Below are 24,259 nucleotides of genomic sequence, written 5' to 3' on the forward strand. Positions count from 1 at the left end.
GAACAGAACCCAGTAACATATTGGAAAAACTTAGAGAATGTTTTCCTAAACTGTGATATTTAGGGCCACGTTGAATTTTAATGACCCAGTAAAAGAAAGTCACAAAGAACAGAACTGTCTTAAGCACCTTCTACCCCATTTATTGCAAACTCTCTGGGAAGTGCTCACAAAAAACAATCCTTGGGTGGACACACGCTTTTCCTAAATGCCACCCCAATGACTATTCTAATTCAGAGACAGCAGAGTGGTCATTAATTCCTGACTGTTTCTATCCTGTTGTTTTCCATCCTTCTACTTCTCTTCCAATCTTTTCCACTGTTCTTGTAAGTTAAGGGGAAATTACCAGGTGATTTCAATTACTAAATTAACTAAAATCACCAGTTTTACACCTAACTGACTTGTTTCAGGAATAATTCTATTAAAAATATTATCACTGTAGCAAGGATGAGCTCTTTGGTTCATCTCTTTTTCTCAATGCTAAACAATTCTCCTTATCCTCTCCAAGTTTACTATGTAAGTTAACTACCAGCGACCTAGCACAGTTACTCTATAACATGACCCTGAAAGTGTCTGAAACTCTTAAACAGCAAGTGTGAAAAAGCTATGACAGTACACCCCTGAAGCAGCGAGAGACTCAAATAACAAAAGAGGCAAGGGAAAAGTGTAGGGAAAGAATAGTGCATCCACAGTATATTCTGAATTTCTTCATGTATGCATACAGCTACTCTAGCCTGTGTCAGTTATTCGTTTATTTAATTTGTTGATTTCTATCTTCACTTCTTTTTTTCCTAGGCGAGGATTTAATACAATATCTGTTTATATTCTGTGGCTAGCTGAAGTCCAGAGTTTCATAAAAAAGAAGTATCTTTTCCCTCTACAGTTCCAAGCATTCCTGGAACTTGTAAGTAAAATTCCAGATATCCCTAAATCCTGTTTTATTTTTTCTATTGAGATATAATTGATACTTATGTTAGTTTCAGGTATACAACATAATGATTTGATATTTGTATATACTGCAAAATGATCACCACAGTAAGTCTAGTTAACATCAATTACCATACACATTTACATTTTTTTCCTTGTTATGAGAGCACTTAAGCAACTTTCAAATATGCAATATAATACTATTAACTATAGTCACCATGCTGTACATTACATCCCCGTGACTTATTTATTTTATAACTGGAATGTTTTACCTTCTGATCTCCTTCACCCATTTCACCCACTCCTCCAACCCAATTTTAAACTAACTATAGTGCAAATAAATAAATATTTAAAAAAGAAAAAGGAAAGGAAACTAACAATAGTGCATGCAGACACATAGTATGTTGATTGCAAAATGAGGGCTGTTGAAAAGTTGCAGTAGCAGCCAAAGTGTTCCCTGATTTCTGAAGTAACCAATTGAAATGCATACATCATTCAGGGGTAAAACTGAGAAAATGCACTCAAACCATTGGGAACCTGCAGTCACATACCCAAAGTTGTAAGCCAGGATGCAGCAATAAATTAGACGAATGTATATGTTTACAATACTTTGCTAAACGCACCATCTAAGAGTCTGCTGTGTTGAGAAAGAGAAATAAAACTAAGACTTGGTGTTGCAAAAGAAAAATTCTGCTTAACTGCTCATGGTCTATAAAGTTGACTATTACTAAGATTCTGGGTACAAGAAGGGTAATGTATCTTTTCTGTCCACAATTTTTTTTAAAAAAGGACTCCATTGCTGCATCAGCTACACTTCACTTGGAAAGCTATTGACTTTTCCTTCCTGTTGCCTTTATTTTCTTCTGCAGGAGCACAGAGGGATACAAGTCCAGGTGGGCACTGTGCCTTCCACTGATTATGCTGTGTAACACAGCAGGGAAACCTCTTATCTCAGGCTGGGGTTGCCTATTTAAGAATCTTTCTCTTTACAAAAGGTATAAGGTAGTAAACACAGCTGTACAAAAAGGTTTTGTATTTTCTTGCTGTTTGTTTTAATCTATTAAAATGATACAATTAAGGCAGGGTGCAAAAATATCTATAAAACTATATTACCTACCTGAGTTCATATATTTGTGGACCAAGTTTTAACCCAGCTCACAGTGATTGAATAATCTGAATGGATTTGACTTTAGAAGTGATTTTTTACACCTTTGCATACAGTGTTGTCAGATCATAAAAGCACAGTGGCTTAGGATCAATGAACTTTAAAATTCTAAACTGATCTTGGAATTAGAATGTTATTAAAAATGACTTAAGCTTCACTCTTGCTATTTCCTTGCCAAAATTGGATCATTGCTCTGAATTCCTGTCTGCCAATTACTTTTCTTTTAACTCCACAAGGGGTATTTTTTAAATTGGAATTTATGTATCTTTAAGAAGAATAAAGGTTTTGTAAATAGCATCACAGCCAAACCTTCTTTTCAAGAAGATGAAATCTGAGTTTAGAAGGAAGAATATGACTCAATTTCAGTTTGCAAAGACTTATAATAATATAATCCCATTTACTTCCTACTTAGATGAACTTGAAGTGTTTTCAGCTGTGGTATATTAAATTTGTCTCATAGAGAATAGATTTGAGTGGATACTTAAGGCCTTTTCCTAAGCAGTTATGTTTAAGTTAAATGAATAAACACATTTTAATGTCTTAATTATAAAAACAAAATCTGCCAAAGTCTATGATCTGCACTATCATTTGGAAATAGACTGAAAAATCCTATTAGCTTGGAATTAAGCGGAAAATAGTTTCCCCCCTCTGGGGATTTTTAATTTATTCAGAATATTTATATAATTGCCTGCTAGTGAATCCTTTGAGATTACTTTGTTGGAGATGCTCTTTAACTCCAAACACATTTTTCTTGAGGGCAGGGGGGTACCGTAATTAATTTCAGCATGGGAGGAATCTTTCCTTTTACTTATCCTTTCCATCACCTCCCCACACCCCCATTCCCTCACCTCCCTCCCTGGGTGACCTCACTGTCAATTCATATGGGCTCCAAAGCATTTTGGCTTGGGCCTAGTTAGTTCAGCCTCACAAGTGCATGGGAAGAACTTTAAACCTCGGTGGGGAATTAAACAGTTTTGCTAACTCAGAAGATGAACCACCTCTGAATGTCAGTTCCAAGCCAGTATGCCTGGCTTTCTATCAAGAGACACAAAAGCCATTCAGCTGAGTTGCCAAAACCAATGACCAACAACTTGTGATATTTTTTAAAGACTTCACCACTTTTGCAATCATCACTCCTGTTTTTTCATCTCATCGCAATTCATGGAAATGTGTCTTTTATAGACAAACATCAAATTGAGTATTTAGGGCTCTTACCTTAAGTTTTTAAATGATCTTCGTGCCCTAGCTCAAAGAAAAATGAAGCTCCATTGTAAATAAAATAATTACTCAGATCTATCTCCACAAAACATATGATGTAACCAGTTGTGTTTGTGTTTGAGATTTCTAGGATGAAAAGTACTCTAGACGGATCGTGATCAATAAAGACATAATAACAGTGCACTGCTCTGAGAGCAGTGTTCGCTGGACAGATAAACAAAATAATGGATAAAGCATTGCAGATGAAAACTAAAATAAACCTCAGACCAAGGAAAGGACTTTTAAGACAGGTAGTCCACGGATTTAAAAAATTCTAAACTAAAGAAGACTTGTTTACATCAAGTTTGCATATATGCTAGTATCATGTTATGGAGGTCCTTTATCTACGTGAATTTCGTGCATCCAACTGATGAGTACAATTTTTTAATTAAATAAAATAGTAGCGTCCATATTAAAAAGATCATAATTTATAAACTAAATATTTTCAGGTGCAGTAATTTGTCTGAGCTTCAAGCCCAAAGGGAAGGATGCTCTACTTTTGGCACACCTATGAGTAAGTAGATTTCCAGATAGGTCAGAGGGAAAAAACTGAGTTAGCAGCTATTAAAATGATCCCCCCCACCCCGCCCCGCTCCCCTGCCACGCCTTTCCAAAGCACTCTCCCTGCAAACTCAGACTGGCACCATCTTTCCAGTTCCCGGGAGTAGTGAGTCACCCTCAGTCTCTCCAGCGCCTCATCCAGTTAGAGGAGAGCCTGCTTCTTAGAACTGTCTAGGAAACAAGGGTCACCCTCGATTGGTTCCAGTCATCCCAGAGCATGGTACTCCCCCAAATCGCTGGATTTCGTGCTAAAACCCAGAAAAAAATGATCCGGTTGGGGGGGGGGGGAGGGGGAGAGGAAGAGTATGACTGTATACGGAGTAACGTAAAGGAACGAAAGGGCGTGGGAGTGGAGAGAAAGATCTGCTGGAAGCGGAGAGAAGGAAAGCCACGTGGTAGCCGACTCGAACCCCAGGACAAACGGGCGTTGTCCAGCCAGGGACTGTGAGCCTGGGAAGCGTTTGCCATTTGCACGCTGCTCCTCGCGGACACTGGGTGGCGCTCGTGGTAAAGACTTGCACTACTCTTAGGGTCCGTTTAGCCTCCACCGCCTCCCGCCCTTTTCAAATTTCGGCTACTAGGAGATGAAATTACTCACATTCTTCCTACGTGTCGCCGTGAGGAGAGCACTTCTGGAGAAGTTTGAGGCCGTGGGGCTGTTTCTCCGCGGCTGGGCCTGTCAGTGGGTTTTGAAAGAGGTAACAGCGTCCGGCCCGCTGGCCTTAAAACCAAGTTCTGAGCCTTGGTATCACAAGCACCACAGTACCAGCAAAAGTTGCTACCCTGACAGCCGGGATACCCAACACGTGTGTGCCCAGAGTGTGGGTCCGAAGCGCCGGCCAGGCCCGGTGCCAGCCGTGCACAAAGCCACAATGACTCTAACGTGAAAGGAAATGGGACCATATTGTGATCAGACTCGGGCTCCTTTTAACTCTGCGCTCCCTCTCCCTCCCGCTTCCTTTAAGGAAAGGAAGGGTAGGGGGAAGTGGGGGCAACCTAGAAAAGAAGCAGGACAAAGCAAGAAAGTCGACGCTCTGGACCTTCAGAGACACACCCAGGTTTGGAGGCCTCACCCAGCAGAAGCCTTTGCACAAGTGGCTCGGAGTCTGGCGTGAGGGCCACCACTTTAGGAACTGAGAAAAAGAAGTTAAATCCTTCCTTTTCGCCCCACTCCTTTTTGTCTTGTGTAAAACATGGGAAAGAATGTCTTTTTTCTTCGGAGGAAAAGTGAAATTTAGCGAGGTCTAGAATAATTTAACATTGTAACACTGTGTTTTCAACCGGATTTTGAACTTCTAAATTCTGTCCAAATTCTGCGGCTTCCAATCCATCCAGATTGGAATCTGCCTTCTCAGCAAGGTCTAAGGACATTGCTACGAACATCCGATTTAGCATAACGGTATTGACCTCATTTCCCGCCACGTAATAACTTTTAAATCTGTAAAAAGTAGACAGTGCCAGGGTGGGGCTGCGGGGATACGGTGGGGTGCTGCGGAAGGCCGCCTGCTCCCCGAACCGGGAGGCGCTTTGAACCATCCCTGGCATTGCTTTGGGGAAGCGATTCGTGGAATTAAATGGCAGGATGCGTGTAAGGTGACTCGATGGGCGCCGAGAACTTCTCCGGAGCAGAGGCCAGGGCTGCAAGCCTGCTGCGGTCTGTAGTGTTTCCCCGAAGCCCTGTGGTCCTTCTCAGCCAGAACCTAGGGGGTGAACAGCCGTGCCGACATCCACAGCATGGGGTGAGGATGGGCGGACAGCCTTGGCTCTGTTTAACCGAGCTTCTATCTCAGAGAAGTCTGGGGCGGCACAGGCCGCAAGCAGGGACTCGGGCGGGTGTGGGAGGAGGGACGCTGTGGACCCTGTGACACACACCTTCCCTTCCCTGTGCGCGCCAGAGCCGAAGTTGCCCCCAGAGGGCTATGCGACAATAGCTGTGGTTTTACGGCGCCCAGAGGCAGGGAGTTGGTGCACATGTGGCTGCTCGGCTTTGGAGTTTCGGAGCGAGGCTGGCCTCCTGCTCCGAGTTCCGGACCCGCCCCCACCCCTCGGCTCTCCTGCTAGCCTGTTTTGGGCCAAAATAGCTCCACAGCCAAAGTGAGGCTAAACTAAGACTAGACACAACTAATGTAGACATTTTCTTCTTCGGTTGGGTCGGGGGTGGGGCGGGGGAGGGATGAGGCGGTGATGAGAAGCCAGACTGTTCCACCCTGGATGTCGGGTGGAGCTCCCAGGTTCCGGGTCTTAGAACCCCTGGAGGAAGATGCTGGGAGGGCCCAAATCAGGATCCAGCTCCTGGAGTGTCCTATTTGAGGGGAGAGGAAGTGGGTAGCGGTAAACTGACTAATGTTAAACTTCTAAACTCCCAGCTAGATCACCACTAGAGCAAGAGTGACACTTCGTGAAAGGCAAACTCTGCATCCCAAATACCAAGTGTTTGATTCCTGAGCCTTTTCTCCCTTTGCATATGAGCTAAGATGCTTTCACTGAAAGAAATAAAGGGATTGAGGGTACAGGAATCCGGACGTGGGAAATGGAAAAGCAGGCCCTCGGTGCCACCTCCATGGAGCTGGAAGAGGGAAATCCATGGGCTTCACCCAACTTCCCCAAAGAACTTTTATCTCTGTCTACTTCCCAGCGTTCTTGGGGTTCCCATTAGTTCCCTGAGGACAAGTCACAAGTAGACCATTCACTTTTGCAGGAATCTTTGACCACTGAACACAGAATTACTGATCCTCTATTCCAACAGCATCCAAATAGACTAGAATATCAAACAAAATGTGGGGCTGCCCGCTCCTCTTGGGGACCAGCAATTTGGGAGTCATTAAGTTATTTGTGCTTAAGACAGCAATTTTTTAAGTCACTGTAGGGATTTGGGCTTGCAGGAACTCTCTCTGCCATTAAGAGTGCCTTCTTGAGCATCCTTGTCTCTCCCTTGTCTGAGAAATAACTCATCTCGGGCAAAGGAAGTGCTTGCTGCAAATTTGTCTGTCTTTTCCCAAATCACAAATTTTCAACACATGTAAATTACAGCTTGGCTCCCAGTGCCCCACTAAAAATACTGTTCTCATCAGTTTCTTCTCACCTTTATCCCACATCCCTGCTCCCCGCCCCGCTTTGATTCCCCATTTCAATATTAGTGTTCAGTCCACATTCGCCCTTGATGCAGCTCGAGGCTGGCTGGGAGGTGAGGAGCATGGGAAGACCGTGGTCGACCTCATCCCCAAAACATGTGCACTTTCTGAGGCTGCTGATTGGAACACATTGTCTCCAGACAGTACAGAGCTGGGTGTTGGCGCTTCTGCCTTGTCTTTAGTATTCACTGAAAACAGATTGCCTGAGGACCCCCTCTTCCCCCAGCGAGCAACAACAACACACACACACACACACACACACACACTCCCACCCCCCCCCTTCATTTTTTCTCCCTCTTTTTTTAAGCAATGCTTTGTTGTGCTCAAACTAGTTGGACGAGTTAGGGTGTTGCTGCTGCTCCTGAGGCCCTGGCCAATGGAACCCGATCCACCCCGCTGTGCGTAAGCGCGCAATTAAGGATTTAACCAAGGCTGTGCTGCGCCTCAGCCAGCAGTCAGCCTGCCGGAGACAGAGCCTCCAAGACTCCCAGCCTCCTCCTCGCCGCCGCCGCCGCCTCTCCTCCTCCTCCTCCTCCTCTTCCTCCTCCTCCCTCGCTCCCACAGCCATGTCTGCTTAGACCAGAGCAGCCCCACGGCCAACTCGGGCAGCCGCCGCCGCAGAGCAGCAAGGACAACCGCCGCCGCCAGTGAGCGATGACAGGAGTGTTTGACAGGAGGGTCCCCAGCATCCGATCCGGCGACTTCCAAGCCCCGTTCCAGACGTCCGCAGCCATGCACCATCCGTCTCAGGAATCGCCAACTTTGCCCGAGTCGTCGGCTACCGATTCCGACTACTACAGCCCCGCGGGGGGAGCCCCGCATGGGTACTGCTCTCCTACCTCGGCTTCCTACGGCAAAGCGCTCAACCCCTACCAGTACCAGTACCACGGCGTGAACGGCGCCGCGGGCAGCTACCCCGCCAAAGCTTACGCCGACTACAGCTACGCCAGCCCCTACCACCAGTACGGCGGCGCCTACAACCGCGTGCCGAGCGCCACCAGCCAGCCAGGTACGGGGGCTGGGGGTGGGGACCGACACAGGGGGAGGCAGGATCGGGGAGGAGCGAGATGCGGTGGGAGATCGGGGGGCCGCGCCGTCCACTGCAGTGCGGGCGCACCCGGCGGAAGGGAGTGGGGGCCGGGACTCTGCAACCAAGAGAGGTTCCCGAGCCAGCATTTTAGAGATCCTTAGTAGAAGAAGCCTGCGGGGGAGTTCGGACCAGCGTCTCTCCTCTCTGGTACCCTCGGGCGACCCCTCAAGCCGCTGGATTCCCAGCTTGCCCGGTCGGAAGCCGGCGAAGCCGGAAAGCGGGTAGGGGTGGAGAGAGGAAAGAATCAACCAGCCTGAGCGGCGTTTACGTAATGAACGGAAGGTTATTTGCTGGATGTTAGGGTAAGCGTGCTCGAGGAGTGGGAGTGGAAGGCTGCCTCAAAGACTCTGCGGGGATTAGTGTGAGAGCAGCCGCGAGCCAGCGTGGTGTGCGTACCCGGAGCGCGTGGGGCGGGGTGGGGGCCGGAGAGCTGTAGCCCGCCAGAGGAAGAGCGCGCCGAGAGCCTTGCGGTTTCTCCAAGGCATTTCCCAAAACAAAAAGCCATTTAAAGGCGGAGGAGGGTTGCTGAAGGGTCACGTTATTGGAGCAATATTTTTTTTCTTTCTCCATTAGGTGCCTACAATTTGTTTCTCCTTCCCATCTCCTTTTGCGTCTGCCTTGAAACTTAGTTGGAGAGTTTAAGAGGGTTAGTGAGCTTGGGCAGTAAGAGAGGTATGAGGTCTCCTAGGAGAGGTTTTGCTGGTCAGGTTTGATCTCTTCCCACCAGCACATTAATAATCCTGCTAATATTAGCATACCCTGCTCTGGCAGAATCGAGACCACAGCTCTCATCCTCCACCCTTCCTCTCCTAGGAGCTCGCCACACACACACACACACACACACACACACACACTCCGAGGAGAGGTTCTCCGCCCCTTCCAGAGATGGGCACTTTTGATAAGATGGTACTTTTGTGAAAGGGGACTTGTGGCCCCAGGGCACGTTTGTAAAACACGCGTTCCGAGAGTCTTTTTTCTCCCAAGTCTATACTCACAATTCTGCTAAATTCGTCCTGACCTGCCGCCCCTTTCCTACGAAAACACCCCACCGCGGATTCCTTTTCAAATTGTATTGGAACTATAACTCCTGATAAACTTTCAAAGACTGCGGGGAGGGGGGGGGGGGCGGGTGGAGGGGGGAGGCGTGTCTTCGTTCCTTTCAGTGTCTCTGAACTTCGTGCATAAATGAAAGATTTTTTTCTTTTGGCCAAGAACTTATTAAGTCTATTTGTAAAAGAAACCAGACACATCTGTGCCCTCGCAGATCTGCAGGGAGATTATGGGGGCTGCATAATCGGCCCTCTGTCTGCGGCGGCTCGGACGGCTTGCTGCTGAATTGAAGGAGCATAGTTTGCTTGTGGGTCTTTGAACTTTGGAGACCTCGTTTAGCGTCTTCCCTGTCCATGCGTCTGGCCTCTGCGGGCGCCCGAACAGACGCTGACATAAGGGGGGCCACGGCCCGGGGCCTCCCCCTTGAATCCCCGGGAGCGGCTGGCCAGACTCACCCAAGAAACGTCGGTGAACACAGGGTGGGCTTGAAAACGAATCCGGGTGAAGCAGGAACCGCTGCAAGGGCTAAATCCCGGACGCCGAAAAAGGAGTTGTGCTGTGCAAGGCGCCTTGCACAAACCCAGGAGAACCTGAATAAACAGGGTAGGGAATTAATCAGGCTACCTGGCTTTTCCACGATGGGGAGGGAGGGGTCTCGTGAAGCAAAGGCGGTAATATGGGGAAAAGAGAGTGAAGGCTGCTTGGTAATAAATTCAAGGACTGTATTTGCAAGTTCTGCAAAAGGGCCATCGTCCGCCGACAACTCTAACCGGGTCTGTTTTGATTATTTAGAGAAAGAAGTGGCCGAGCCCGAGGTGAGGATGGTGAACGGCAAACCAAAGAAAGTTCGTAAACCCAGGACTATTTATTCCAGCTTTCAGCTGGCCGCGTTACAGAGAAGGTTTCAGAAGACTCAGTACCTCGCCCTGCCCGAACGCGCCGAGCTGGCCGCCTCCCTGGGACTGACGCAAACACAGGTAAATCCGGCCGCGGCCGGGGCAAGAGCCCCGCCTGGGCTGCAAGCCTGGCTTGGCCGCGGGGTTCGGTCCCGGCGGGCTGGAGCCGATTCAATAGGGCCCGCGAGAAACTCACAGACAGAAAGACACTGACCCCGCGCCCTTCCCTCTAGGAGTCAGGCCGGGTGTCGCCGCCGTGCGACGGTAGGGATGGGATGGAGACCGCGTTCTTCCCGAGATGCAAGCCCCACCCCTTCGAGCCTCGGGCGTTGAGGGGCCGGTTTCCTAGGTTGGAAACAAGGGGAGGGTTGTTTCCAGGACACTCTCGAAGCTTCGGGAAACTGGTTCTCTGCACAATGCAGAGCCTCTCGGGATGAGCGGGGCCCGGCGGGCTCTCGGTGGTCTTAGGCCGCGCGGAAGCCGGGAACGTCGCCTGCAGCCGGAAGAGCTGACGGGTCACGCCCTGCGCCTGCGGAGCTTTAGGCCGCAGCAGCCTGACCTTCCGAGGTGGGAGGGCGGGCTGTACGGGGAAATCTGCCCTGGATCGTCCCGTTCCCTTCACTCCCACCCCAGCCCCACGGGGGTCTTTGGAAGAATAAAGAATGTCCTCGGAGCCGAGGAGGGAGTGAAAGGGGTCGGTCGGGAAACGGCGAGACCGCTCCTTGTCCGCCCCACTCGCGCGCGTGCGCGCGTAGCCGGCCCCGCGCCCCTAGCTCACCGGGCCCTGGCGGTTGTTCTGGAGACGTTCGCGGCGCCGCTTTGCCCGCGCTCCGCGCAGGCCTACCTGTGCGCGCTCGTGGCCGCGGACACTCGCGCCCCCTCCCCCGGCCCCAACATAAGACAAAAGGCTGGGGGTCCGGCCCCAGCAGCAGCCAACAGGGCGCTCTCTGGGGCCCGAGATGCAGGCTTTGCCCCCGGCCCAGCCCCTTGACCGTGGGCCGAGAGCTGCGGGGAGACGACAGGGCCTGGCCTCCTGGGGGCCGAAATCGCCTCCAGTTGCCGCCCTGGGGGAGGCGCGCGGGCAGCCTCTGAGTGTCCCGGTAACGTGTGCCTTTGTTCCCCCACTCAGGTGAAAATCTGGTTTCAGAACAAAAGATCCAAGATCAAGAAGATCATGAAAAACGGGGAGATGCCCCCGGAGCACAGCCCCAGCTCCAGCGACCCTATGGCGTGTAACTCGCCTCAGTCTCCGGCGGTGTGGGAGCCCCAGGGCTCGTCCCGCTCGCTCAGCCACCACCCTCATGCCCACCCTCCGACCTCCAACCAGTCCCCCGCGTCCAGCTACCTGGAGAACTCGGCTTCCTGGTACCCGAGCGCGGCCAGCTCAATCAATTCCCACCTGCCGCCGCCCGGCTCCTTACAGCACCCGCTGGCGCTGGCCTCCGGGACACTCTATTAGACCGGCCGCTTTCTCTTGCTGTCTTTTTTGGGACTACTGTGTTTTTGCTGTTTTAGAAAATCATTTAAAAAAAAAAAAAAGAAATTCATATGGGGAAGTTTGGAAAACAGAAACAAAAAAGATTCATGTGTAAAGCTTTTTTTGCATGTAAGTTATTGCATTTCAAAGGACCCCGTCCCCCCTTTTTTTACAGACGAACTTTTTTTGCGCAACTGTGGACACTATCAATAGTGCCTTGAAATCTATGACCTCAAATTTTCAAAAGACTTTTTTCAATGTTATTTTAACCATGTAAATAAGTGTAGATAGAAGAATTAAACTGTATATTCTGGATAAATAAAATTATTTCGACCATGAAAGCAAAATGCCTCTAAAAAATACTCCATTTGCCCCACTTATAATGGGCTGGTGACATTTTGTGCAGGCAATTAAAGGAAGACAAACTCTGCAGAGATCCAACAAGGCAAAAAGGAAAACAGAAACTGGGGGCTGTGTAGATGCAGAACTGTAGATGTGTATATGTTGGATCCTGTACTTTATATGTCTATATACATATGTGGCCTGTTTAGAGTACTGCCACATAGTATATATTTAGGTGTTTTTTGGCCTAACCACAAAAACATTTAGATAATTTTAAGTTTAACCCCAAACTGTTTCAGGTAGAAAGTAATGCCGGAATCTAAATACAGCCCTCTCTCTCTGTGTGTGAGTAAGAAAGCAGCAGAAATCCCTCAATAACCACTCTGAATTCTAAGCTCAAAGCAATTATGGTGGAGACTGCCCCCCTCCCCATCAGCCTCTGTGTATTGCCAGAGCAATTAGACAAATTACACTCCCTTCAAAGGGAGCTTCCAGAGATGAGAAAATGAAAAAAAAGAAGAAAAAGAAATTTCCCCTTCTATTACATTTTTTTTAAAAACCTGAAATGTTTGCAGTGTGGCAAATGGTAGTGCCTTGGACTCAGTGTATGATTATAAATGTATCTGAGCTCTTTCACAAGAGGAAAGGATCACAGGACTTGAAAACAATGATGGACCTAAATCAGTAGGCCAAGCAGGGCATGTGTGTGTAGGGGTAATGCATTCGTTCTGCCAAGAGGGAATTATGAGGTGGAGGAGAGGAAGGAAAGTATTGTGGCCCCGTGTCGATTTCATATCGTGTGAGACAATATTCCAAACATAAATTACTTCCTTCATCCTCTTTACCGCTCTGGTTTTTTCAGGAAGGAGCTCTCTCTGCTTTGCTTTTACATAAGACAGTGGCAAGCAGGTTCCACACGATGGGAAACTGCATCTGTTTGCAGGGATTTCTCTTTTGTGAAGGCTTCTCTGGGGCAGAGAGGAAGGACTTGCAGCAACCCTGGCCTCTGTCGCATCCTTCTCCCTGCACCTCTGCACACAGACATCAACAGTGTGACCAGAGCTACAGCCCGGGTTTAGAGCTGTACTCCCAGGCCTGAACTGTGGGTGTCTTTCTGACTGTCCTTTAGTTCGCCTGACTCTGTTTCCTTGGGATACCAAGGGAAATCGTTTGTTGGAAATTACAAGGTGCGTGAGATATATTTTACAGCTAGGAAGTCAGCAGCAATAAATTTGACAAAATAGTTTTCTTGGGCGGGGGTGGGGGCGTGGGGGGAAGATTAGAACGTAAAATTTTACATCCTGTCATCTGAGGACTTCTGAGAAGGTTCTTCCAGGATTGGGAGACTAGACCTGAAAAGGCACGCTGTGTGCCCTGAGGGGAATTTACCTGTGTGCTCTCTCTCCTTCTCTTCCTTGCTCCTTCTCCTTTCCTCTCCTCGTCTCCTTCCTTCTCTTCCCTTTTCCTTTCTAGCCTGCCAATTTAGAAAGACCTTGGGGGGATTTGATGGTTTGCCGGTCTTGAGAGGCACCCTGCCTGGCTCTGGGGCGGCACGTGGGCCGCGGCCAAGGCTGTGGACCCCTCCTCCTCCCCCACCCCCAAAGCGCTTCTCTTCTCGAAGCTTCTCGCCGCCCCCCCACTTCGTTCCCCTCCAGCCCTCCTTTCTCGGAAGAAGGTCCGGATGGCGGCGCGCTTGGGGGAAAGCCGTGCGGAGCCCACTTTGTTTTCTGCGCTGGCAGAGAACAGGAGGATGAGGGGGAAAGGTAGAGGGATCCATTTCCTGCTTTTCATTCTTGGCTTGTAAGGCGTGCGGGAGTTTCCATTACACCGAGAGCCAGCGCTTTACTTCTGGTGAATCCGGCCGAGAGACTCACCCCCCCCCCCGCCTCCCCGCGTTTTCCGAGCGCCAGCTTCCCCCTGCGCTGGCACCCCTCGCCGCCCCCGGGTGCGTGTTCGCGAAGGTTGGAGGGGGCGCACCCACTGGGGGCCTGAGTGGCAAGAATATGCTTGGAGCACACTCTTTCCCTTTCTACACGTGGAGAGGGCAGATATTTTTCCAGCCGTCCCCATCATCTCCCCTCCTCTTTCCTGCTTTGAAAAGGGGATCCCTTCACTACCACCCCCGATCGGCCGGCGCGGTCAAGCGGAGGGAAGCGCGAGTTCGGACTTTTCCCGGAAAGAAGAGGGAAGCTCTTCTTTAACGACCACCCCGCCACCCCCAGCCTTGACACTGCTTGTTGTTAAGGACACCAGAGCCTCGTTGCGACGCGGGCAGGCATAACGCCGCGCGGACAGACTAGGTTTCAGGATTCCTTCCCTTGTGCTAACCTCACTTCTTCCACTCGCAATGGCCTCGTCTCTCTCGCGGTTTTTTGTTTTTTTTTTGTTTTTTTTTTTTAAACTTGGTCCGGGAGCCGTGGACAAAAATATTCTGGCAAACCAGTCTGCAGCGGGTTTTCCCTGGCACCGCGGGGATTCTCCCTGGGGAATTTAACTCCCTGCAGTCCTGCGCCCAAGGATGTAAAAATAACAGATCCTCAGCAAAGGCTAAAAATATCCGTGTGATGTTCCTCTCCCTTGCCCTGCCTCCCACCCTCCCTCCTTCTCACCATTGTTTATCCCTATATCTAATATAAACATGTACCACTCCCCAGCAGAGTCCCGGTCTGCCCGACCCCACTCTCCTGACCTCTGCCTGCCTCTTCCGGTCCCCACTTGCCTAGCTCTCAGTCTAGTGCTCCCGAGATGTCAAGCTCACCCCAAGATTTAATTTTCTTTTCCGTGGGCTTCTTCACCGCGCCCCCCATACTCCCAAGCTCCTATCCCCATCTTCAGACCACCTCACAAAGCCCAGGAGGCCGAGGGCATGCTGGCAGGGCCAGTATGATTCTTTGGTGCCCTGTCCGCCTCCTGGGCCATCCTGTAAAAGAGCAGATAAATTGGCCTTTGTTTGAGGCTCGCGTTGGGCTAGGCGGATTTCTGCCCTTACTCCCCCCCCCCTTTTTCCTGGCGGCCACCTCCTTGTGGAACAGGGGGCGGCCTGGGGAGCCGAGAGAAGCCGCATTCCTGTGGGTGCCAGGCGGCTCCAGTGCTGAGCCACAGGGCCTGAGACACACACACAGAGGAACCCGCAGACCTCGTTGCCCTTGATCTCGCTCCCTCTCTCTGCCTCCGGTTGGGGCACCCACCCGGGAGCCTGTCCACCCACACTCGGATCCACCCAGGTCTCGGCCTCGGGCAGGAGCGTGTTGACCCGCACACCGACACACGCACGCACACCCTCCCGATGACACAGGCACAGGCTAGGCCAGGATCTCCCCGCCCATGCCAATCCTCTGTCTCCCGCCCCTTATCCCACAATCCCAGACGCGCCGGCTGGCCTCCTTTGGCTTCTTTGATCCCACCGGACGCCCCACGGCTCGCGGCGTCCTGGCCGCGCCGTCCTGGGAGTCGCCCACAGCGCGCCAAGGCCAGGCGGTGCTCGGCTCCTCCCAGCGCGCTCTGAAGCTTACTCCGACCTTGACACCACTCGGCCTCCAGAGCGCCCCAGCCCGAAGCCCGAGGGATGCCTCCTGGAACACTGCCCCTTGCCCCTCTCACGCCCCCCAGCGCCTCCTTTTATTCGAAGAGAGGGACCTTTAGGGCTCCCCAACCGTCACCCCCTCCCCGCCCCGTCCCGCAACCCCTCGGATCGCGCGCCTCCCACTGGCCGCTGGGTTCCCGCCAACCCCGAGCTCTCGAGCCCTCCCCGGAGGCACGCCCTGAGGACAGACGCCCTCCGGCACCTCTGGGAAGCGCGCCACGCCGGCGGATCCGCCTGCGGTCACCCCTCTCCTCCGCCCTTAAGCACCCCCTCCCACAGCGGCTAGGCGGAGGCTCCCGCCTCCCGTGAGGTTGGGGAGGGGGCGCTGCGGCTCGCGCTCCCAGGTTGCCTGCGAGTGCTGCACACTGTACTTGGTTTTTCCATGGTGCCGGCGAACTCTGGGCTTCGAAAACAGCCCAAATAGTGGTAGCACATATGGGATTGGCTACATATTTTTCTACGCAGCCCCGTCCCCCCACCCCCGCCCCACCCCCGCCGCATCCGCGTTTTCTTTTGCATCTGACAAGCTTTAGGTTCCCCTGTGGTACAGGGCAGAAAGTACACACAGAGTATCGACTGCGGAGGGGCGGGGGAAGACTTCCCTTTCAATCATCCAGGGTTGCCGGCTGTAATGTAATAACCTGTTTTATAGGTCGAGCTCTAACCGTAAAGATAGGAACCGAGGGAATTTACATGAATCTCTCTTTAAAAGAGAAGAGAGTCCTGATCTGCAGCCATTGTTTCTGCTCTTTTGTTCGCAGGGACTCCGTATTTACTTCTGATTTATGGGGATCCGAAGGAGTGTCTTTGCCAAAAGCGCACGTATTATTGAGTCTGTTCCACATCCTAAACCAAAATTTATATAAAACCGTGAAATACCACACATTACGACCTTTCGCCACAGGAAGGGGAAAAAAATGGCTTCATAACATCATTCTACACACACACACACACACACACACACACACACACACAAAGTTTCAGTAAGGATTCTCTGTCAAATCTCCACTATGCACAGTCTAGTGTACTTTTTTTTTAAGAAGTAGGTGGAGGCGAAGGGCGGTAAACAGTACTCAAGCTATGATTTATTTTAAAGCATTTTTTTTTTCTTGGAAAGGCGACAAGAAGCCACTGGAAGCTTGTTGTCATTCAAGGACTATTTCTGCCATTTGTCATTTGCAAGATGGGAGAAGAGGGCGGGGTAAGAAGCAGGATATGGACTCAACTTTCATCCATAAACAGGGGTCACTAAACAGGGGACATTTCGTTATTGCCCTTAAATTCACAGGAGCTAGTAAGCCTGCTTGCCACCCTGCAGGGTGGCCCTGGCTGGGCAGCTCCAGGGTTTGTGAGGTGGTGGGAGGAGGGAGAATCATCACACACTGTCCTACAGGCTGGAAAAGATGCCCAGGAAATTGTCTGTGCTCATGGTGGGAAAATTGAACTCCTGGGAATTTGTGGGCTTTAGGTGTCCCCGACAAGGACATCACCACCAGGAACCAGAACTGGACTCCAGAAGTTTCATCCTGGCCGGGGTTCATCCTCCTCATCCTCAGGAGGCAGCAGCTGGAACCCAAGGTTTGCTTTCACTCTGGAACCAGCACAGCGCCCCAGCCTCTCTCCAGACTCACTTGCTATAATTCTCCAACTCCCTCTCTCCTCGGTCCCTCCATAGTTTAAGGAGACTGACCTTGCTCTTTTACAACCATATCTGGGGCAGGGACAGTTCTTTATCAAAAATACCAGACTTTCTGGAATACAGAAAGAAGTAGTACGTCAGTGACTTGTAGCAAAAGAATCAGCTGGACTGGTTTACATGAGAAGGGGAGTGTTAATTAATAAAAGTTAGTGATAGGATTAAAGCCAACAGCCGTGGAAGCCGAATGGAGGAGACAGCTTCCCAGCCGGTTTTATTTAATTAGCAGCAATTAATACATTTTCTGCTAATATCCTTTAGAGCTCTCAATGACTTATTCCCAGTGAAAGAGAATGGAGATGAAATTTAGGAACACTTACAAACATCCAGGGCGTTTTGCTCTGATGACAAGAGAGATTGCAAATTCATTTTTTAAAATGTTCATAAACAAATGACAGGCACATTCTGAGGCTGCCTTGGTGGAAACAATGGTGAAATTGACAAATGGTCTTTGCTTGGGGGAGGGGCACTTTTTTTTTTTAAAGCGAAGATAATGCCTTAGGAGAGAGAAGGGGGAAGGGGGGGGAAAGACAAGTTAAAAAAAAGAAAGAAAAAGAAAAATTATTTCAGACTCCAGGCAGCAGCAGATGTAGAAGCCCTTGCAAACACATCAGCCTTACACATATTGAAGATTTGGACACGTAATGCTTCAGACCACTGATCTGCTATTTTCTTAATTCCTGCTCTTCTTTTTCCATATGAATCAAACAGTCTTTTGTCCTTCAGGGTTTGATTTGATCGCTACTGTTCACATTTCACTTTTGTATTTTCCTCTTCCTATACCATTACTCATTGAGTGCCCTGTGAAATTACAATCGTACATTTTCAACTCAGCAACCCATTTGCCGTGCAAAAATAGGGTCTAAATAATGGCTGAATTAGCCCTACTGGACAGTTTCAGATGTAACACTCTGTAATAATTATATTGCAGGCTGGATTAGGATGCTATTATCATAATCTGGACGTTTACAATTATCTGTAATTTGCAAAGATGCGCCAGGTCTTGATTACAGCAGTTTTTTTTTTTTTTTTTTTTGTATCACGCTAACCATCACTAAACAGTGACAGTAATAACAGCTAATTTTGCTGGCAATATAAGAGGTGCTGGGGTGTGCAAACAATTTCACACCTGGATGTGCTCACTCAACCAAGAATATAGAGAAAGAGCTTCTGCCCTGAGACTCAGAAAAATATTCTCCTCTGCTTCTGTTCAGTATAGATTTCTAGACCCTGATCACTGCTTAAGAGATATTCAACTGGGGGTAAGTTTTTATTTCTTGCATACTTCAAGACACAGTTCATATTTCTCTTCTCACACTTTCCAAGCTATATGTGTTGCTGCTGTGATTTATTATGGACTGCAACTTTGCTTTAGAGATGTTTTTGAATTCTGACCTTTTATCCCCCTTAACAGTAGAAGGGTGGTCGTTCTGGTGAGTAAAAGGATTTGGGTGAGAATGGGATCCTTAAGAACTCGATTTGTCTTTCTTGCTTTCTGTGCTGTTGATATATGGTGCAGCTTGTGACTGGAGACTGGGAAATGGACCAGGTTTCTGTAAGGTATGGAGGGAGCCTTCTGGAGATTCCAATCTAAAATATATTTGAAGAGTTGTTACTCAAAGCTAGTCCTAGACGAATCCATTGAGGTCTTTACATGTGGTGATGATTTTAAGTTTGGGGGCGTTGAGAGAGCAAACGGAGTTCGCGACAAGTGCTCCTTTAGCATCACGGGTATGCGGACATCGGCAACGGCAGGTGTAGTCTGAATCTCTCGACTTTATAGCCCCTTTGACGCCTTCCTCCATTTGGGAGAAAGTTTCCGGAATAACTGGCCTCTGAAACCCTTTAGGGCTGCTTTGCGGTGCCTTTGCCTCAAGCTGGTGGTGGGGGGAGGGGGAAGGGGTGGGATGCCGATTGTAGAGCTGTTGCCCACGGGGCCCAGGCGCCGAGACCTTGGGGTTGGAGGGGCACGATTGGCTGAGACGCGGAGCCGAGCTGCGGAGCCAGGGAACCAGTTTGATTTAGGAATGCACCCGAGGAAGACCCTCGCAAGAAGCGGTGCAGTTCTATCTATAGATGACGCTGTTTCCTGACCCAGTAGATGCTGGAAGCAGCTAGAGGTGTTAAGTGCAGGAGCCTTAGAAATCTTTGCTTCCCTCACCCCAATGCAGAAAGGCCTTTCTCCAGCGGGAACCTTTGGACGAAATTGTGTCAAAAGATAATGAGATGCTTATTGGCGCCGAGAAGAAATTTTCCCCTTCACCCTCACCGCCCCCGCAGCTACTGTTCTTTTTTTTACTTGGAAAATATGGTCAGAACGAGGCTCTGGAACTCGAACTCCGGGCAAGTTCGAACGTGGGGAGGCGTAGTAGGCACCGAGACTGGGCGCTGCCTTCGCCTACGCCCCTCCTACCAACCCTTCTCTGGGGAATCACTTTACTATGGGGTCAATACATTCTAAAGAGAGAAAATGTTAACCCTTGAGGTTCAGAGGACCCAGAGGAAGCCCAATTCCAAAGCCAGTTCCGGGGAGGACCCCTTGGTAGAACTTCCTGTCTAATTAAATTCATATTAAGAGATAGAAAGATCGAGACAGGAGCAACATAACACCTCCAATGCGTTAAAATGCATTTTCTGGGTTTCAGAATTCCATGCACTCACAGTGGTTTGGCATGTGTCTGGTGAATTTTTTTTTTAAAGAAAAATTAGTGTTGGTTTCGATGTATGGTAGCTTTCTCTCTAACGTAATTTGAATAATTCAGCAAAGCCCCACTACCAGCTGTACTTCTGCAGCCTCTTCCATTCTTTTCAGCATTATAATTTTGGTTAATTTTCAATTTTAGGTCCTACGTCTCTGCAATTTGTGTATGAATAACAGAATAATTTCCCTCTTTTGTTTCGCCTTTCCTGTTCCTGAATCTAAATAAAGATGGCTTTTTAGTATTAAAAGTGGAAGAAAATTACAGGTAATTATCTTTGACGGTAAAAACGCTGTAATCAGCGGGCTACATGAAAAATTACTCTAATTATGGCTGCATTTAAGAGAATGGAAAAAAACCTTCTTGTGGATAAAAACCTTAAATTGTCCCCAATGTCTGCTTCAAATTGGATGGCACTGCAGCTGGAGGCTTTGTTCAGAATTGATCCTGGGGAGCTACGAACCCAAAGTTTCACAGTAGGAAGGGGGAAAAAAGAAAAGAAAACATTTTTCCTAATGTAACAATACGAATGCTAGAAAATGACAAGACTGATCGGTTTTAAACCATTCTGAAGACTGACTGAGCGTGGAAGTTGCTCAACAAAAAAAGGAACGGGTATATTGGTAAGTAGTCTTTGCTTTGTGTCTAATTATAGTGACTGTCCTTTTGCACGACTGTATGTCGCTGTCATTATATGGAGCACTCTGAGTATCTCTATTGACTTCTGATAAATGGCTCAGTGGTTTCAAGGTTCATAATTTGAAGGATGCCCAGGTCTGTAGCCATTAATTCTCGCAGTATGGGGCTTCCTGCTTGTGTGACGAAAGGACTTTTCATTTTCACTATTTCTGTGCTTTCCACAAGATCGGAAGGATGTATTTCTTCCAGGATCGTGTATTTTCCTATCTAGCTAGCTTGCAAAGGGTTGTAAACATGAAGTAGTCATAACTGTGCATTTACTTTCTGTTTTTTTCTTTTATTCTTTCCTCTTTTTTTGTTTAAAAAAGCTGCTTCCAAACAAAGACAAATACAGCTGTATTATTTTGGCTGAAGAAAGGGAAAGGAGAATACTCAGTGTCAGTACTGGAAACTATTGGATGTCTAGAGGTTAACCTGGGGTTAGATCATTCTAATGATTTTTTAAAATAGATAAATGTGTAGAAATTACAATAAAAATATAATATATAAAGGAAGCTGAGAAAACATCCATGGTTAATGTTAAAGTACTTAAGACAGAGGCTAGTGCTGCAAACTGATATCTTTGCAGGCATTTGATGTTTATATATAGGGTTTCCCATATTAGGAAATAGGAATTCTTTTAAGAGTGATAGAAAATATACTGGGAGGGAGGGAGGAGGGGGTGGTGAGATAGAGACACACAGAGAGAAATATACAGGACACTCCCAGCGTTTTGTGGCTTTTACTCCATATATGAAAGAAGACAAAAACATACAAAGTATATGTACAACTAAAATTCAACAATATATACAGAAATGTTTCTTGATATAAATGTCCCTATTAGCTTAGTGAATGCCACCAATTCACCTAGTAAAGATGTCAAAGCAATAGAATGGTGATTTTGGTTGTTTCCTCTGTCTTTCCTGATTCCAGTTCAGGGTTTGGGGGTAGGGGTGGGGGGAAAAGTGGTTTTGTTTTGTTTTGTTTAAATCATCATTCTTGCTCATTGCATTTTGATAAAACATGCAGCGTTCCCTCTGTGGCAACGTTCTAATCTTACAGCTGATTTTTCCTTAGAGTAGGGCTGTTATGTGAGGGTTTCTTTTTTTCTTTCCTTCCTTCCCCTTCCTTCCTTCCTTCCTTCCTCCCTCTTTCTTTCTTTTTTTCTTTCTTTCGTCAGTCTGGGATTGTAAATAAAAATGCAGGAGTCCGAAATGCTTCTCTTTCATCATGTAATGTCTTAAGCTCATTAAACAAGTAAAAACGCTGCCATGTTTGCACAGATTCTTCTGGTCGGGGAAAATGTCTGTTAAAAAAAAGTCGTTTTGATGGATACTCCCAAAGAGAAAAAGAGGCTCAGAGCCTGGATCCCAAGGGGTAAGGGAAAATATCCTTACAGTGAGAGGTTTCAGGAGTGCTGGCATAGAAACCAGTCCCCCCCCCCCTCTCTCTCTACCTCTATCTCTCCTCTCTCTCTAAGATGCAAAATCAATTACTGAGGCTGCTCAAGGGAAAAGGCAGATGAGGAAAGGAAATGAAAAAAAAAAGGTGGGAAGGAAGGAAGGAGGGAGGCAAAAAAAGGAAGAGTGACAGAGAGAGAGAGAGAGAGAGAGAGAGAGACTGAGGGGAAGGGAGAGGAGGAGAGAGGGAGGGAGCAAGCACCCAGACGGTCTGGCCACACATAAGAGTCCTCCCAAGCCTGCTCCTTCGGCTCGGTTTGGCAGATGCAAGCAGGTCCCGGATCCTCCTTGCCTTGTTCAGACGTTTCCCTAGGGTATCGATTTCCCTCGGATAACTCACATCATCTGTGGTCTCTGCATCGTGTCCTGGTGTGGAGAGGAGTACCAATGCGAATAGCCGGGCATGTAGCTGTTGGGGGGCATACTGACGCCCTTGGCCGAGGCGGAAACGTCCCACACCGGAGGCAGCGCCGGCGAGCGCGGCGACAGGGCCGCTGAGCCCGGGAGAGGGTCGCTCTCATGCGGGTTACTGCCCTGCTTCAGCAGTTTCTTAAACTTAGAGCGTTTGTTCTGAAACCATATCTTCACCTGGAAAGAAACGCAGCAGCGATCATTAGGCCCGAAAAACATCGAACCGGTGCCTATAGTTGGGAGAAAAAAAAAAAAAACAAACCCGCAAACGCCAAGCCCTCAAGACCCCGCCTTCCTCCACCTCTTTCTAGCCGCTCCCCTCTCCCCTACCCCACCCCACCCCCGCCATTTACTTGGTATCTTGTCCGGATACCTAAAGTCATTGTAACTCTTCAGTTAGATGCAAGCCTAGGTTTGAAACAACAGCATAAATAAGAATAAAACAAGAATAAAGGCGAATGAAATAGCTGGGTTCAAAGTCTAAAGAAGTAGTTTTAAATGGAAAGCCAACTGAACGCACTTCCTCAAATAGTCTGGCATCTCTGCATGTACTGTGAGCAAATGACTAAGAACAGATTAAAGCCTGTACATTTATAACCAAATGCCTTGACTATACCTATGCATATACTGCATATGCCACAGACTGTACGTGGAGCATCTTTCTTCTGACATAATCCTGTAGGGATTAGGGATTGTGCCTCACTCATTACCTACTTTGTGTGTTGCTCAGTCAGACTGTGGCCTTGATTGTTAGTGCAGTCACTGAAAGTCAAAGGGCTCCTGAAAGTTAAATGCGAACCAGGAATCTAGGAAGGGAGCATATCTAAGCTAACATCCCAGATCTACTGTATTTGAAAAAGGACATTCTATGGTACAGCTTCCTTTACCTTTAAAATTACTTAGCCTTAGGAATCTGCTTTTCCAAGAGGAATACGAGTTACTGAGTAGCAGGAATCCCTTCATAGTTCCAGTGGCAACATGGCAAGAGAAAGCAGGCTGAATTGAAAAGAAGAGCTTGCGGAGCATCTGTTCTAAGGCACCACAGAATCACTCCCCAGCAAGAGTCTCATAAAACCTGAAGTCCCCTTGCTGAAGATCACCCATTTCAGATGAGGCCTACCACCCCATGCAGCTAAGTTAATCGACAAGGGCAAAAACCACAGGTGACTGCAGCCTGGCTTTATGACCAGGGTCCTAATATACCTGCCTAAACCTCTTCCTGTGAAGTCTGAAATGCCCCATATGTCTTTCAAATTAGTAGGACAGGAGAACTTCAGCAACTATACTTAACTGAGGCTTCACCTGCTGTAATTTGGGCACGTTTCTCTTTGATCTCCAGCTCTGCCATTGCTCCCAAGTTCTGTGATCCAGGGAGGTACCTTAGCCTGCATCAACCAGTCAACTAGGATGATTTAACCACTGAGTTTATGGCAATTTTCAGAAAAACTCACCTCACGCATCCTAGGATGAACAGTTTGCACCTTGGTCCCCTTACTAAATCCTATTGGAACCTATGCCTGTCTGGCTAACACACCCCCCTTTCACTTCATAATTCTTTCAATGCCAATGAGTTGAAATCCTTATTAAGTCCCAGGGCCCACAAAAGGATCCTTAAGAAACATGGGTCTTATTCTGTCTCCTGGCCTGAACATCTTTTTCTCTTTCTCCTACTTGTTCTCTTTTGTGTTGTTCTACTCTGGAATAGGACTCGATTAAACTATCAGTTTGGTCGCCAAAGGACACTAGGCTGGGGTGGGGTCGTCGAGGGTTGGGAGGATGTGCAAATCCAATCCAGTATTCAACACCAGGTCATTTATTCCAAACTGTGTTGTCCCGGGA

At 48.3% G+C, this 24,259-nt stretch overlaps 2 protein-coding genes across 2 annotated transcripts in view; one reads left to right on the forward strand and one right to left on the reverse strand.

Moving 5' to 3' along the window:
• The first annotated feature begins 7,692 nt into the window (after positions 1–7,692).
• On the forward strand, positions 7,693–11,533 carry DLX5 (distal-less homeobox 5). The gene is made up of 3 exons (XM_068550095.1): positions 7,693–8,047; positions 9,971–10,155; positions 11,204–11,533. The coding sequence occupies exons 1-3, from the start codon at positions 7,693–7,695 to the stop codon at positions 11,531–11,533; spliced, it is 870 nt and encodes a 289-aa protein (XP_068406196.1).
• A 10,812-nt stretch (positions 11,534–22,345) lies between these two features.
• Positions 22,346–24,259, reverse strand: part of DLX6 (distal-less homeobox 6) — a 3,936-nt gene continuing 2,022 nt past the window's right edge. Inside the window, exon 3 of the mRNA XM_068550064.1 lies at positions 22,346–22,597. Within this exon, the coding sequence (XP_068406165.1) occupies positions 22,346–22,597 (252 nt within the window). The remainder of the gene's footprint in view (positions 22,598–24,259) is intronic.

This window comes from Eschrichtius robustus, chromosome 8 (genome assembly GCF_028021215.1).
Source record: "Eschrichtius robustus isolate mEscRob2 chromosome 8, mEscRob2.pri, whole genome shotgun sequence".
NCBI lineage: Eukaryota > Metazoa > Chordata > Mammalia > Artiodactyla > Eschrichtiidae > Eschrichtius > Eschrichtius robustus.

Bases quoted from the DNA above. Each gene is read 5' to 3' on its own strand.
- DLX5 (XM_068550095.1), top strand. From the start codon at position 7,693: ATGACAGGAGTGTTTGACAGGAGGGTCCCCAGCATCCGATCCGGCGAC. The intron at 8,048-9,970 runs GTACGGGGGCTG...TTGATTATTTAG, and splicing joins GAGCGCCACCAGCCAGCCAG to AGAAAGAAGTGGCCGAGCCC. The intron at 10,156-11,203 runs GTAAATCCGGCC...TCCCCCACTCAG, and splicing joins TGGGACTGACGCAAACACAG to GTGAAAATCTGGTTTCAGAA.